An 11,423-nucleotide genomic window follows, 5' to 3' on the forward strand; every position below is an offset into this window, starting at 1 on the left:
TGTCTATCGTCATCCTTCTTAGATTCTTCCTTCTTAGACTTGTGTTGGACAGATGGTGGCTTGCTGTGAGACTCCGAATGAGTCTTAGACTTATTATGCGGTGTAGACAGGGTCCTACTATGGGTCCCACTGTACTCACTGTTCTGTCTTTCTAATACCTTTGTAACCGCATCATCTACTAGTGCTTTCAACTCCGCACCAGTTAACTGTATCTTTGCATTATCGTGGTTCTTCACCAGACGACTATTCACTTCATCCGACCCCGCCATGTAGCTTCAAATGCTACATATAAACAATAATGGGCAAGGTTTTATTTAACAGGTAATACAGTATTTTATGTATTTTATTAACCATGGTTTTAAATAGCCATTGCAGGTTAATTTATTAATCAAATATTAATTCAGGATCAGTATTGTAATCCTATATTATAGTTAAGAATTAACATATAACTTAGTCACAAGGACAGTGTTAGTTTATAACCCGGATTCTTACAGAATCAAGGTATTAGGGTCTGAATCACAGTTCATTACCTTATTCTAAACAGTGAGTTGCAGACTCAAACTGTCTCATAGTCCCTAGGACACTAATTATTACCCGTAGGCACTTCATTCTCAAGGAATGGACATTTACTTACAGGGAAATTTTAAATTAACCCAATTTTCAATGATGACCTATGTGACTTTTACTGGGTCACAATTTGCCTAATATGTTAACATACTTACAGATGTTAACAGAATTTGGAATCTTCTAGACAGGTTCTACCATCTTGGCCATGTCTGCGACGACGCGTGGCTAGGCTCTACCCCTTAGATTCTCTTTATAACACAGATCAATCCTAAGTTGAGACGTTAATTATGGACCTGAATCTAATTATGGAGATACCATCTTGGCCTTGAATCTAAGTTGAGACGTTAATTATGGACCTGAATCTAAGTTGAGACGTTAATTATGGACCTGAATCTAATTATGGCTAGGCTTTAACTTTGACGGAGTTATCAAAAAAAAAACAAGTCTTGGTTTTCTCATGGAAATTGGACAAACTAAATAACTATCTTTGATTCCCTTTTTCAAAGGTTTTAGTCAGCATTTTAGTAGTAACCATCCTGATAATCCTAAGTCCATATAAAAGATGAAACCTTATTTATTTGGAAACAACCGGTTATTCTATAAGATGTTTATCCAACGGTTTAAGGACCTTGGGGTTTATAAAAATTTGGGTCGCTCAGAGGTGATTTAATAACATGTCGCCCTTGGGTCGTTCAAAGGTATTTTAATAACATAACGCCCTTTTTACTAAAATCCTACCGTACATCTTTTTATCTGATCCGGTTTTCCTGACACGTCTGTCTCTCATGACACGTGTCTTTATTTCAATGGACAGGAATTTTCGAGGTGTTACAAACTTCCACCAACTCACACGTGCGCTCAGCCACGTATACAACAAAAAGCGACAACATTATCCAAACACAAGCGGCATGCGGTTTTCTCTGGTATACCGCACCATAACCCATACCGCATGTCCTTTTTTTTACATACCCCTCAAAATAGCTAAAAATTATATCCTTCCATGGTTTAGGGGGTATACACATGTCCGCACGTACCCACGAGCACACGTGGAATATGCGGAAATGACACACACGAGCCCGTACAGGTGTGTCAGATACTCAGAACCAGCGTTGTTCTTTGGACTGAACCGCATCTCAGAAACAGGTAAACCGCATTGCCTTCATTCTCTTCAAGCTTCAAATACCTCCTGTCCGGTTCACAACCACAGAGGGTGCATAAACAACTTCTTCAACAAAAAGAAGGAGGGGAATGTACGTGTACGCACATCAGCAATCCTGACTCCTGATCCTTCAAGAGCCACATCCGAGCAACACACTCGTTTCAAGCGAGTATGGGGTGACAAAACCGCAGACACTCATGAGTCGCTGCGGACACACCCATAGCTCCACAAATGGTTGCTACGGAAGAGCCACAACTAAGTCATCACATCGATGAACGAAGCTACTTCAAGGAAAACTCCTCGGTATTGGAGCGTGAAGAAAAGTGGCTAAGGAAGAGATGCGGACGAGATCCCCAATGCTCATAAGAGATCTCGTCGAACAACAAGCGACCGAACAGCGGTAACAAGTCTGCTTATGACTTTGTTACCCTACTTGTAAGACGGATATAATAAACAATGGTGGGCATTACCATGCCTATGACCATGTTTTTTTTACCATTATCCAGATTCACATTGTTCGACCAAACATGGCCAACAATGACGCAAGTATCCAACATTGTTCACCCAACCGTGGCCAACAATGTCAAGCAACGAGGTAACCGCAAAGGACGTACGGTTACTAGAGAGCTAACTGGAAGAACATGAACACCCCACAAAAGGGATCATCATTAGATGTCCAATTATTGCGGAAGACCACTCTCTTCTTCATTCACCACCTCAAAGGTTGGTTCGAAGTTTGTGCACATCTTCAACCATCATCTCAGAGGTTGGTTCGAAGTTTGTGCACACCCCTAGCAAGGTCTCAAGGTTGGTTCGACACACCAACAGGTGGCACCCAACCCGAGGCTGAGAATTTCGCATCAGACGAAACATTCTCACCGGTACGGAAGAGGCATCACATGACCCTTCCAGATATCCAGCTTAATTTACAAAGAGCAAAGACCATCTACATGGCCTAGGATCTTCTCCAGACTCCAAACTACCTTCTAGACACCATAGTCCAGTACTCCTCCCACATGCAACTTGCATATGGCAGCAACACTAGACTGGGGGGACTTGAAGGGATATGGTCCCAGATCTCGCGTCAGCATCGACCGCGAGTGACCATTACCCTTATCAAAACCCCCACTAGCTAACAACCTACCTGTGTCCGTGCAGGAATGCGCCGACACAGTGGTTGAATCTAATCTGCCCAATGATGGAGGAGGACTTACCTGAAATATGAGAACGGTATAATGATGCGGCTGGCACCGCATCTGGTGTATGAAAACGGAAGCGTTCACAGCGATGCGGCCTAGCACCGCATCCAGTGAACACTTCTATCAATACAAGGGAGCTGGATAACAGCAACAGTCACCACGAACGACGATGCGGCTTGGCACCGCATCTCGCGTATTTCTTGATCAAAGAGTGGGACGCCGGAACATCTACAGTTACCGCAAACAGCGATGCGACCCGCACCGCATCCTGTGCACTCAGCAAGTGGGACTGACACCACAGAGCAAGTAGCTCCAATGGCAGCCGCCTGTCAGGTCTACGTAAGCGATAAACTGACGTGGCGTCACCTCCACGGCCGACATGCCTGACACGCCTGCAAAGGTGCAGCATGCCGTCAGTCTATCCATCCACCTCCTCCTACACTCCTCGGCTATAAATACCAACCCCAAACCAGGTTTGAGGTATCTCTTCACAACTCTCTCACTACTACTACTATCATACTTTGCTTCCCAAGCAGACTACTGATTCTCACGCCGGAGAATGGTAACAAGGAGCACCCCCCCCCCACCCCCATCCTCCTTGTTACGAGTCACGGTTTGTTTCCTTGTGCAGGAGATCAACCGACAGGCGATCCAGCCAGCGATCCTCGAGAGGAAGGGATTAACCCTTCTTGACGAGACCAGTGTGTTAACCCCGCCCGATTAACCATTGTTTCATCAGGTGTTATAGAGACACATATAGACAAGTAGTGTCTTTTTTGTTATTTGATTTATAGTGTAATGTAACTAGATTTCCTAAGTCATTTGTAGATCACATATATTGTAAATCGTTTGAGTTTTGTGGTGGGATCCGAAAAGTGAAGTTGTAGTTGTCCTACTCAACAAAATTCATTTGATTAAGAAAAGACTACAAAGTCGGATTTGAATATTTAGATTAAACTACAAATCAAGAAATAAAAAAAAATACCGTAGTTCTCCATTTTTTTCAAAAAAGCCTCAAAGATGTTATCCTGGACCGTCTCTAGCTTTTTTTGGGGCTCTGAGCGGATAACAAAATTGAAGCCGTTTTCGTTTAAAAAAATTGCCTTCAATCCTATGATTCCTATATCATTGTGTATTTGTGATATAGATCGCAGACCTTACCATAAACAATCTCAAAGCCAAAATTACTAACATATAATTTTATTTTTATTTTTATTTTTAAATTTAGGGACCCTAAAGAAGCGGTGGCTCAAAATTATGGTTTATTTCACTCTCCATTGAGTTGTCCTTGGTGTTAACATTCAACCTCAAGGACATAGAAACTTAGTTAAAAATGCATTATTGAATAAAACGATACGTGGCTAGGATTTTTTTTAAAACCAAATTTTCAATCATTATGTATCATGTATGAATATTTGTTATTTATATAATATAACTTTATCCTTAGGTTAGCAAAGATAAAACATGCTTGCTAGAATTACAATTGGATGAGTTAGAGTTCACTTTTAGGTATTTTTGAACATATGATGGATGGGAGAAGTCAACTGACGAATATAATGGAGTGGGGCGGTATCCTCATGTACTTTTTTGAGAATTAAAAGGTGATGATTGGGTTAAGGGCATTTTGACGATTGCATTGTTAGTTAGTGTGTCTCCACGTTGGGACAGTTGTTGCTTCTTACGCTTCATATGCCGGCCCAAACCGTATCCAGTCCACTCAATTTTAAACATTCATTGGAGCAACAAACAAACACACCAATCAATTAATATTTCTAGAAAGGTGTTCATGTTCAAAAAGGGTGTTTTTTTAAAAGATAAATGACAAAAGTGGTCGTATTTTAAGCTTTTGTATATTTTTTTTGAACGGCAAATTTGAATCACTGACGTACCACTGGAGTATCATCGTGCCACCAGTAGAATCACCCGATCATATCCATCTCCACTAGGCAATAATGCCTATACACCAATTCAGGAGGAAACCCAATAAATCTGGGAAAACCCCCTTTGTGGGAATCGAACTCATAACCTAATGGTCATAAGCCTTATCTCACCCCCAAAATACCACTAGGCTATAATGCCATGGGTAAGCTTTTGTATATACTACTAGTTTTACACGTCACGCATTACGCGATATCGAAAGCATACAGTAACTTAAATTTATACCGTCGAATGAAAACGTATTATACTTTACTCAACTTGTTTCCGAACAAAATTTACGTCAAGACGTAGTCCAACTGTACATAAAATAATTATGAAAACGTGTTATATTTGATCCGACTCGTTTTCGGATAAAAATTAGGTCAAAACGTAAACCAACTTGAATATATACTGACACGTCCATAAATATAAGCACGTAAGAATTAGTGTTTGTTTAAGACCAACTGAAAACATACATAAAAATAAGCATGAAAACCTGTTATTTTGACCCGGGTCGTTTTTTTTTTTAAATTACATAGAAACGTAAACCAGCTTGAACTTATATCGACACGTATGTAAAATTAAGCAAGTAAGAAAATAGTCTTTTATAAGTTAAAAAAAGAAAGTACATGGGGAAAACTTAAAACTTTAGAAACTCAGAAGGGTCAAAATAACATATTATAAAGTTTTTAGAAAGTTGAGTTATGTAAGTGTCGTTACAGAAGGTTGAGGGGTCAAATCCGTTGAGAGAATACCTCATCGACTTCGATTTTTCATAGTATAATAAGTTGCAGTCACATCATAACAAAATTACATATACGACATAGTTCCATATCTACTTACTAGTATATTAATTTTTTTATTAAGTTTTTTGAAAGTTGAGTGGTATAAGTGTCATTACTGAAGGTTAAGGGGCCAAATCCGTTGAGAGAATACCTTATCAACTTCGATTTACATAGAATAATAAGTTGTAGTCATATCATAACAAAATCTATCTATACTATATAATAAAATAAACCACTTTTGAGACACTTGTCATCATATTAGAGCATCTCTTATAGATAATTATTATTTTAATTTAATATTTTCTAATTAATTATAGATAACTCTCCTATTAAATATTATTTAGTTTAATATCTTATAGATAATTATTATTTAATTTAATCTTCTTCTTATTTATAATATTATTTAGAGAAAATTAACGTTTTCTTTTCTAACTCTTTTGGCCCCTAACACTAACCCCATCCATTAAATGTTAGGGGCCAAAAGAGTTAAAAAAGACGTTAGGGGCCAAAAAGGTTAGAAAAAAAGATGTTGGAGGCTTAGATGTTAAAAAAAAATTTAGGCTAAAAGTGTAAAAGTGATATAACCACGGGGGCAAAATCGTAATTTTATTATTTGATGTATAAAATTAAATTTATTCAATTCGTACAATACACGAGGTTTTTTAAGGATATATATATATTTTTTATTATTTAGTACAGAAAATCACATTTATTCAAACCGTGTAATACACATATTTTTAAAGATGTAATTTTTTTTATTATTTGGTATATAAAATTATATTTATTCAACCCGTGTAATAAATGGGGTTTTTTAAAGATGTATTATTTTATTATTTGGTAAACAATATTACATTTATTCAACTCGTGTAATACACGTGGTTTTAAAGATATAACTTTTTTATTTTGTATATAAAATTACATTTATTCAACCTGTACAATATTGTTCTTATAGATATAACTTTTTATTATTTAATATATAAAAATATATTTATTCAACACGTGCAATAAAAAAAGCTTTTAAAGATATATTATTTTATTATTTAGTATATAAAATTTATTTATTCAACCCGTGTAATACACAGGGTTATAACCTAGTTACATATATGGCATAGTTCCATATCTACTTACTAGTATATTAATTTTAAGGGTTATTGAATTTTATCACCCTTAACTATTAGCCATTGGCCGCTGCCACCCTCAACTATTACTTTAACGCCCGTCACCCACAACTTAACACTTAGTATGTTCTGTCACCAGATCACTAACTTTTGATCTTGTTACTATGCTTTTAGCCTTTAGGGTGTCCTAAGATCCCTAGAACCTTTCTAAGATCCATATGACACCTCAAAAAGCATAATAACATGATCAAAAGTTAGTGATCAGTTAATGACGTGGTGACAGAACACACTAAGTGTTAAGTTTGGGGTGACAGTCATCAAAGTGATAGTTAGAGGTAGCAGCGACCAATAACCCATAATTGAGAGTGATAACATCTAATAACCCTAATTTTAACTAATAGTATGCCACTAAACCATAAGTTACACGATTGAAAAATATGTATGACACATAGTGCAACGATGACATGTGAACTCAAATAAACCAACTATTGTGTTGGAAAAATAGTGGAAGGTGTGACTTTTTCATCAATATTGGCTGCATATAATTGTATTTATACATGTGTGATTTATTTGGATTTGCATTATATGGTACGAGAGCTTCGCAACGAACAAATCTTGTTTATAACAGAGTTAGAGCTAAGATAAATGAGATATCGATACGTGAACATGTGTGATTGGAATAAATAAGGCTACAAAAATTGAAAGAAAATGGATAAGAACTTGTCACATATAAAGAGGAATATGGAACTTTTAAGTGGTATATAAGTAGAAACATTCTATAAATATTATTTCCTTAGCCAAAGATACAAATACAAGTGAGGATCCTAAAAGGTGCAAACCACACTAAATTTATCGTTGTTCGATTAATGTTGAGTAATTATGAATGGAGTTGTAAATGAATACGGTTGCTTTTGTTGAACTAGTAAATTTAGGGACGTTCTTCGAATCGGTTTTCAGAATATACAAATTAAAAAATTTATAACAAAATTCGAATAAAATTCACAAAAAACCGATTTGAATAAGCTTATTCAAATTCGGGTCCATTTGCATAAACCTACTAGAAAAAAAAAAACAATAAAATCTATAAAATTAAAATTAGAAGTATATATTATATAAAAAGTAAAAAAAAAAATAAAAAAAACATTACTATATTATATAAAAATTAAATGACTTTAAAACCCAACTAAATAAATCAGAAGTGTGTGTATATTCGAATCGGTTAGGTACTTTAGATATACCAGTTAGAAATGGTTGTTGCATGGTCATTGATAAAATATAAGTTAACGATAATAACAAATTCGTAACAAATATTGGACAAAAATGACGAGAGTAATTATTGAAATGAAAGAAGGAAAAGTTCATTTTTCAAATATAGATGAGTGGTGAGCTGAGTAATGTTAGTGTTATGTAAATAATCTTTAGCTATTTGAGTGACAACCCAGTTGTCCAATTAAACAAAATATTTATAATCTACACATACAATTAATAAACTTATTTAATTCTTTTGCTAAACTCATTGTTTTATACTTTTATAAGATCAAAATCTCTGAAACAAAACATATTTGGACTGGTTATGTAAGAAAACAGTGGGCTTAACCCTAACCACTAGCGGCAGCGGCTACCCTTTTAGACAGTTGTAAATGGGCAGAACAAAGAAAACAACTAGTGGGCTGCCAGCCTACCAGGTGGGCCGAAAGTTTAGCCAGGCCCAATAATCGAATTCCAACATAGTGAAAGAAATTAAGAATCATGGTCAGGTTTATTATTATTATTATTATTATTATTATTATTATTATTATTATTATTATTATTATTATTATTATTATTATTATTATCTAAATTCTAATAAAAGACTCCAATAAATGCCACATGGCAACATCTCCTACAATTCAATTTTTTTTATTAAGTTTTGTTATATTTTTATTATTATTTTATTTTTTATATTTAAACTAGGATTAGTACCCGCCGCAATGCGGCGGGGTTCTTACATATGTATAAAAAGAATTAGTATCCAAACTCACCCGACAACCACATCACAAACTATGTGCCTGGAGATATCGATTGTTTCCAAATTCTTAACCAATTGTGAAAAGCTAATAGTGCAAAGCTGATACTAATGTTAACCCCATCGGGTCAAGCATATGATATTGGTTTCATCACACTTTTCGATCACTTCCGCCTTCTGTGGTGATGGTCTTGGTGAAGAACCATTCTCTCAGAGCCCACCATCTTAAAGCAACCAACATTCTATAAAAAAAGCCTAAATGTATAACAAAATAACTTGAAACTTAATTAATAAAACAATGGTTGTTTCACTAAACCCAAACCTTAAATAAAACAACTAAGCTCCAGAAGGTAATAAGTAAATTAGTAACAAAGGTTGAAAAACTAAGCATCCACACACACTCACATAGCTCAATCAATGACTTGCAGTCACAAATGAGTATAAAAAAATACAACTATTTTGAATCCTCATTGTTTAATATGGCCCTTATGCTACATTCATATGACCAACAGTTGTTTAGAATCAAGATTTAGAAACTGGATTCTAACAAACTTAGAGCGTTGTGGTCTCCTTTCCCTGCCTCTGGCCATGACCCCTTCTCCCACCGGCTGTGGACCAAGAAAACAACCGTTTATAGATGGTTTTAGCTTGTATATTACAACCATAATATACATATTCTGTAATATCAACGAACAAACAAAGATTTAGCAATTAAAATAACAAAACTAAAATAAAATAGAGGATTCATACCTGATAAATATGAAGAAGCCTAATATCCTCAATTGTGACTTAAGCAAAAACGCAGAACACAAACATTAATTGCCGGAAATCAAACATGCAAGTGAAAATAATTGGAGCCCAGAAACGTCAGATGTTACTTACTCACCGGAAACCACCGACTTTGAAGTTGAGTTGGGGTTCTCCCCCATCGTTCATCGGCACTAAATCGAGGAATTTTAGTCATATATAAAGCACAATCGAAGCAATATAGCATCAGAATACTGCGAAAATCACGTACCTAGAAAGCAGCAATTTGAGATTCAGAGAATGAAAGCAAGCGTGATCCATTCGTGAATTTAGAATGCTAAAGCAGGCAGCTTTCTTCATGGGCGATCAATTTAGGGCTGGAACTGGTAACTACGGTGTACAAATCGCTGAGAGATCTGAAGATCATGCGTCTAGGGTTTTTAGAGAGAGATAACGAAAAGGATGACAAAAGTGATGTTGATTTTGTTGTTGCTGTGGTGTAGATGGAGATGGAGAGAATGGTGAGAGTGACAGGGTACAAACAGATATTGAGAAAGAGATCGTATGATGGGGGTCATAAATGGATGAATAGGAACCACAAACATCTTTTTTTTAACACCCTAAGCCCAAGTTACAAACACATATATGCATTAACACCTTTTTTTTTTTTGAAATACACCCTAAGCCCAAGTTACAACACACATATGCACTAACATCTTGCTTCTTTATAATGTTTAATTTTCCAAGATCACATTTATAATCATTCATATCTTATATTTTCACTTTAATATATAAAAAGTAATATTTTCACTTTAATATATAAAAAGTAATCGTGAGTTTTTTTTATAGAATTTTCATCAAATCGTTAAACACAATCTTTTATAATTTATAGTGACTTCTTATAATTAAAAACGAATACACAATCTTTTATAATATATATAGACTTCTTATCATTAAAACCAAAATAATTGTTTATCTATTTTATCTTATTCAATGCTTTAACTTTTTTTTTTTTTGTAACTATTAAATTATAAGCTTTCGAAGTAACAATTATATACAGGTGGTGGTTTTAGGGGAGGTGTTTTTAATACAATTAATTTTCAACCTATATTTTTCTCTTATAACTTTAAAATATTATATTTTACCAAAATTATAAGTATAGTGTTGCAACATATTTAATTTAATCTCTGTTCTATATAAGTTTTACTCAAAATTTTGTTGTAAATTACACGGGTTTAAGTAATAGGTTATGAACTTATGTATTACACGGGTTTAAGTATAAGAAAATATATCATTTAATAATGTAGGCACAAATTTATTGAAAGGTAATGGAGGTAGCAGATATGAAACTTTATTTATGGTCGTGCCTTAATGTCAACTTGTAATAAATGATTATATATATAAGAAGTGTTTCGTGAGCTAAAAATTTAAAAACATGCAAAATAATTTGAAAAGGCAAATAATTTTCTGTAATCAAGGAAATAGGTTTGAAAATTATTAATTGAAATGATTTTAGTCACGGTTAAATATGGTATGACTATCATGTGTTTGCGATATTTGATTAAAAAAAAGTAAACATCTAGGTCATATATATAAGCAAATTGCGAAAAATATTTATGCATATATTGTTAAGTTATATAATTTATATCCTTGAACCCGTGTTATACACGGGTCTATAAACTAGTTATTATTATATTAAACTAGGGTATTTGCCAGCGCGTTGTGGTGGTATATTACCACGGGTATTCGATAGGTATTGGTTCGTTTTGTTACAATACTGGTACGATGCATGCACTCGATATAGAACTCAACACGTGTTTTACATAAAAATCAATAGTGTGTAAGTGCTAAAATGCACCATCCAATAGGTGGATGCCAAATGCCATCCGATATCTTTCTTTTTTCGGTTTATGTGTTTAAAATATA

The 11,423-nt window shown here is 34.8% G+C and overlaps 1 protein-coding gene across 4 annotated transcripts; it reads right to left on the bottom strand.

Annotated features, from left to right (window-relative positions):
- Positions 1-9,087: 9,087 nt before the first annotated feature.
- On the bottom strand, positions 9,088-10,030 carry LOC110935160. Of its 4 annotated transcripts, none has more exons than XM_022177698.2 (4): positions 9,769-10,030; positions 9,637-9,691; positions 9,501-9,538; positions 9,088-9,358 (listed from the first exon to the last, which is right to left on the bottom strand). In XM_022177698.2, the coding sequence occupies exons 1-4, from the start codon at positions 9,855-9,857 to the stop codon at positions 9,280-9,282; spliced, it is 261 nt and encodes an 86-aa protein (XP_022033390.1). In that variant the 5' UTR covers positions 9,858-10,030; the 3' UTR covers positions 9,088-9,279. The 4 variants fall into 4 exon arrangements, with proteins under 4 accessions (XP_022033390.1, XP_022033391.1, XP_022033389.1 ...); XM_022177699.2 differs by having other exon boundaries at positions 9,088-9,427; XM_022177697.2 differs by having other exon boundaries at positions 9,633-9,691.
- Positions 10,031-11,423: the final 1,393 nt, after the last annotated feature.

The sequence above is a fragment of the Helianthus annuus genome, chromosome 4, assembly GCF_002127325.2.
Source record: "Helianthus annuus cultivar XRQ/B chromosome 4, HanXRQr2.0-SUNRISE, whole genome shotgun sequence".
Lineage (NCBI taxonomy): Eukaryota > Viridiplantae > Streptophyta > Magnoliopsida > Asterales > Asteraceae > Helianthus > Helianthus annuus.

Excerpts from the sequence above, each read along its gene's own strand:
- LOC110935160 (XM_022177696.2), bottom strand. The coding sequence starts at position 9,857 with ATGAAGAAAGCTGCCTGCTTTAGCATTCTAAATTCACGAATGGATCAC. Across the intron at positions 9,692-9,768 it reads CTCAAATTGCTGCTTTCTAG|TGCCGATGAACGATGGGGGA; the intron begins GTACGTGATTTT and ends TCCTCGATTTAG. Across the intron at positions 9,539-9,632 it reads AAGTCGGTGGTTTCCGGTGA|TCACAATTGAGGATATTAGG; the intron begins GTAAGTAACATC and ends TTTTTGCTTAAG.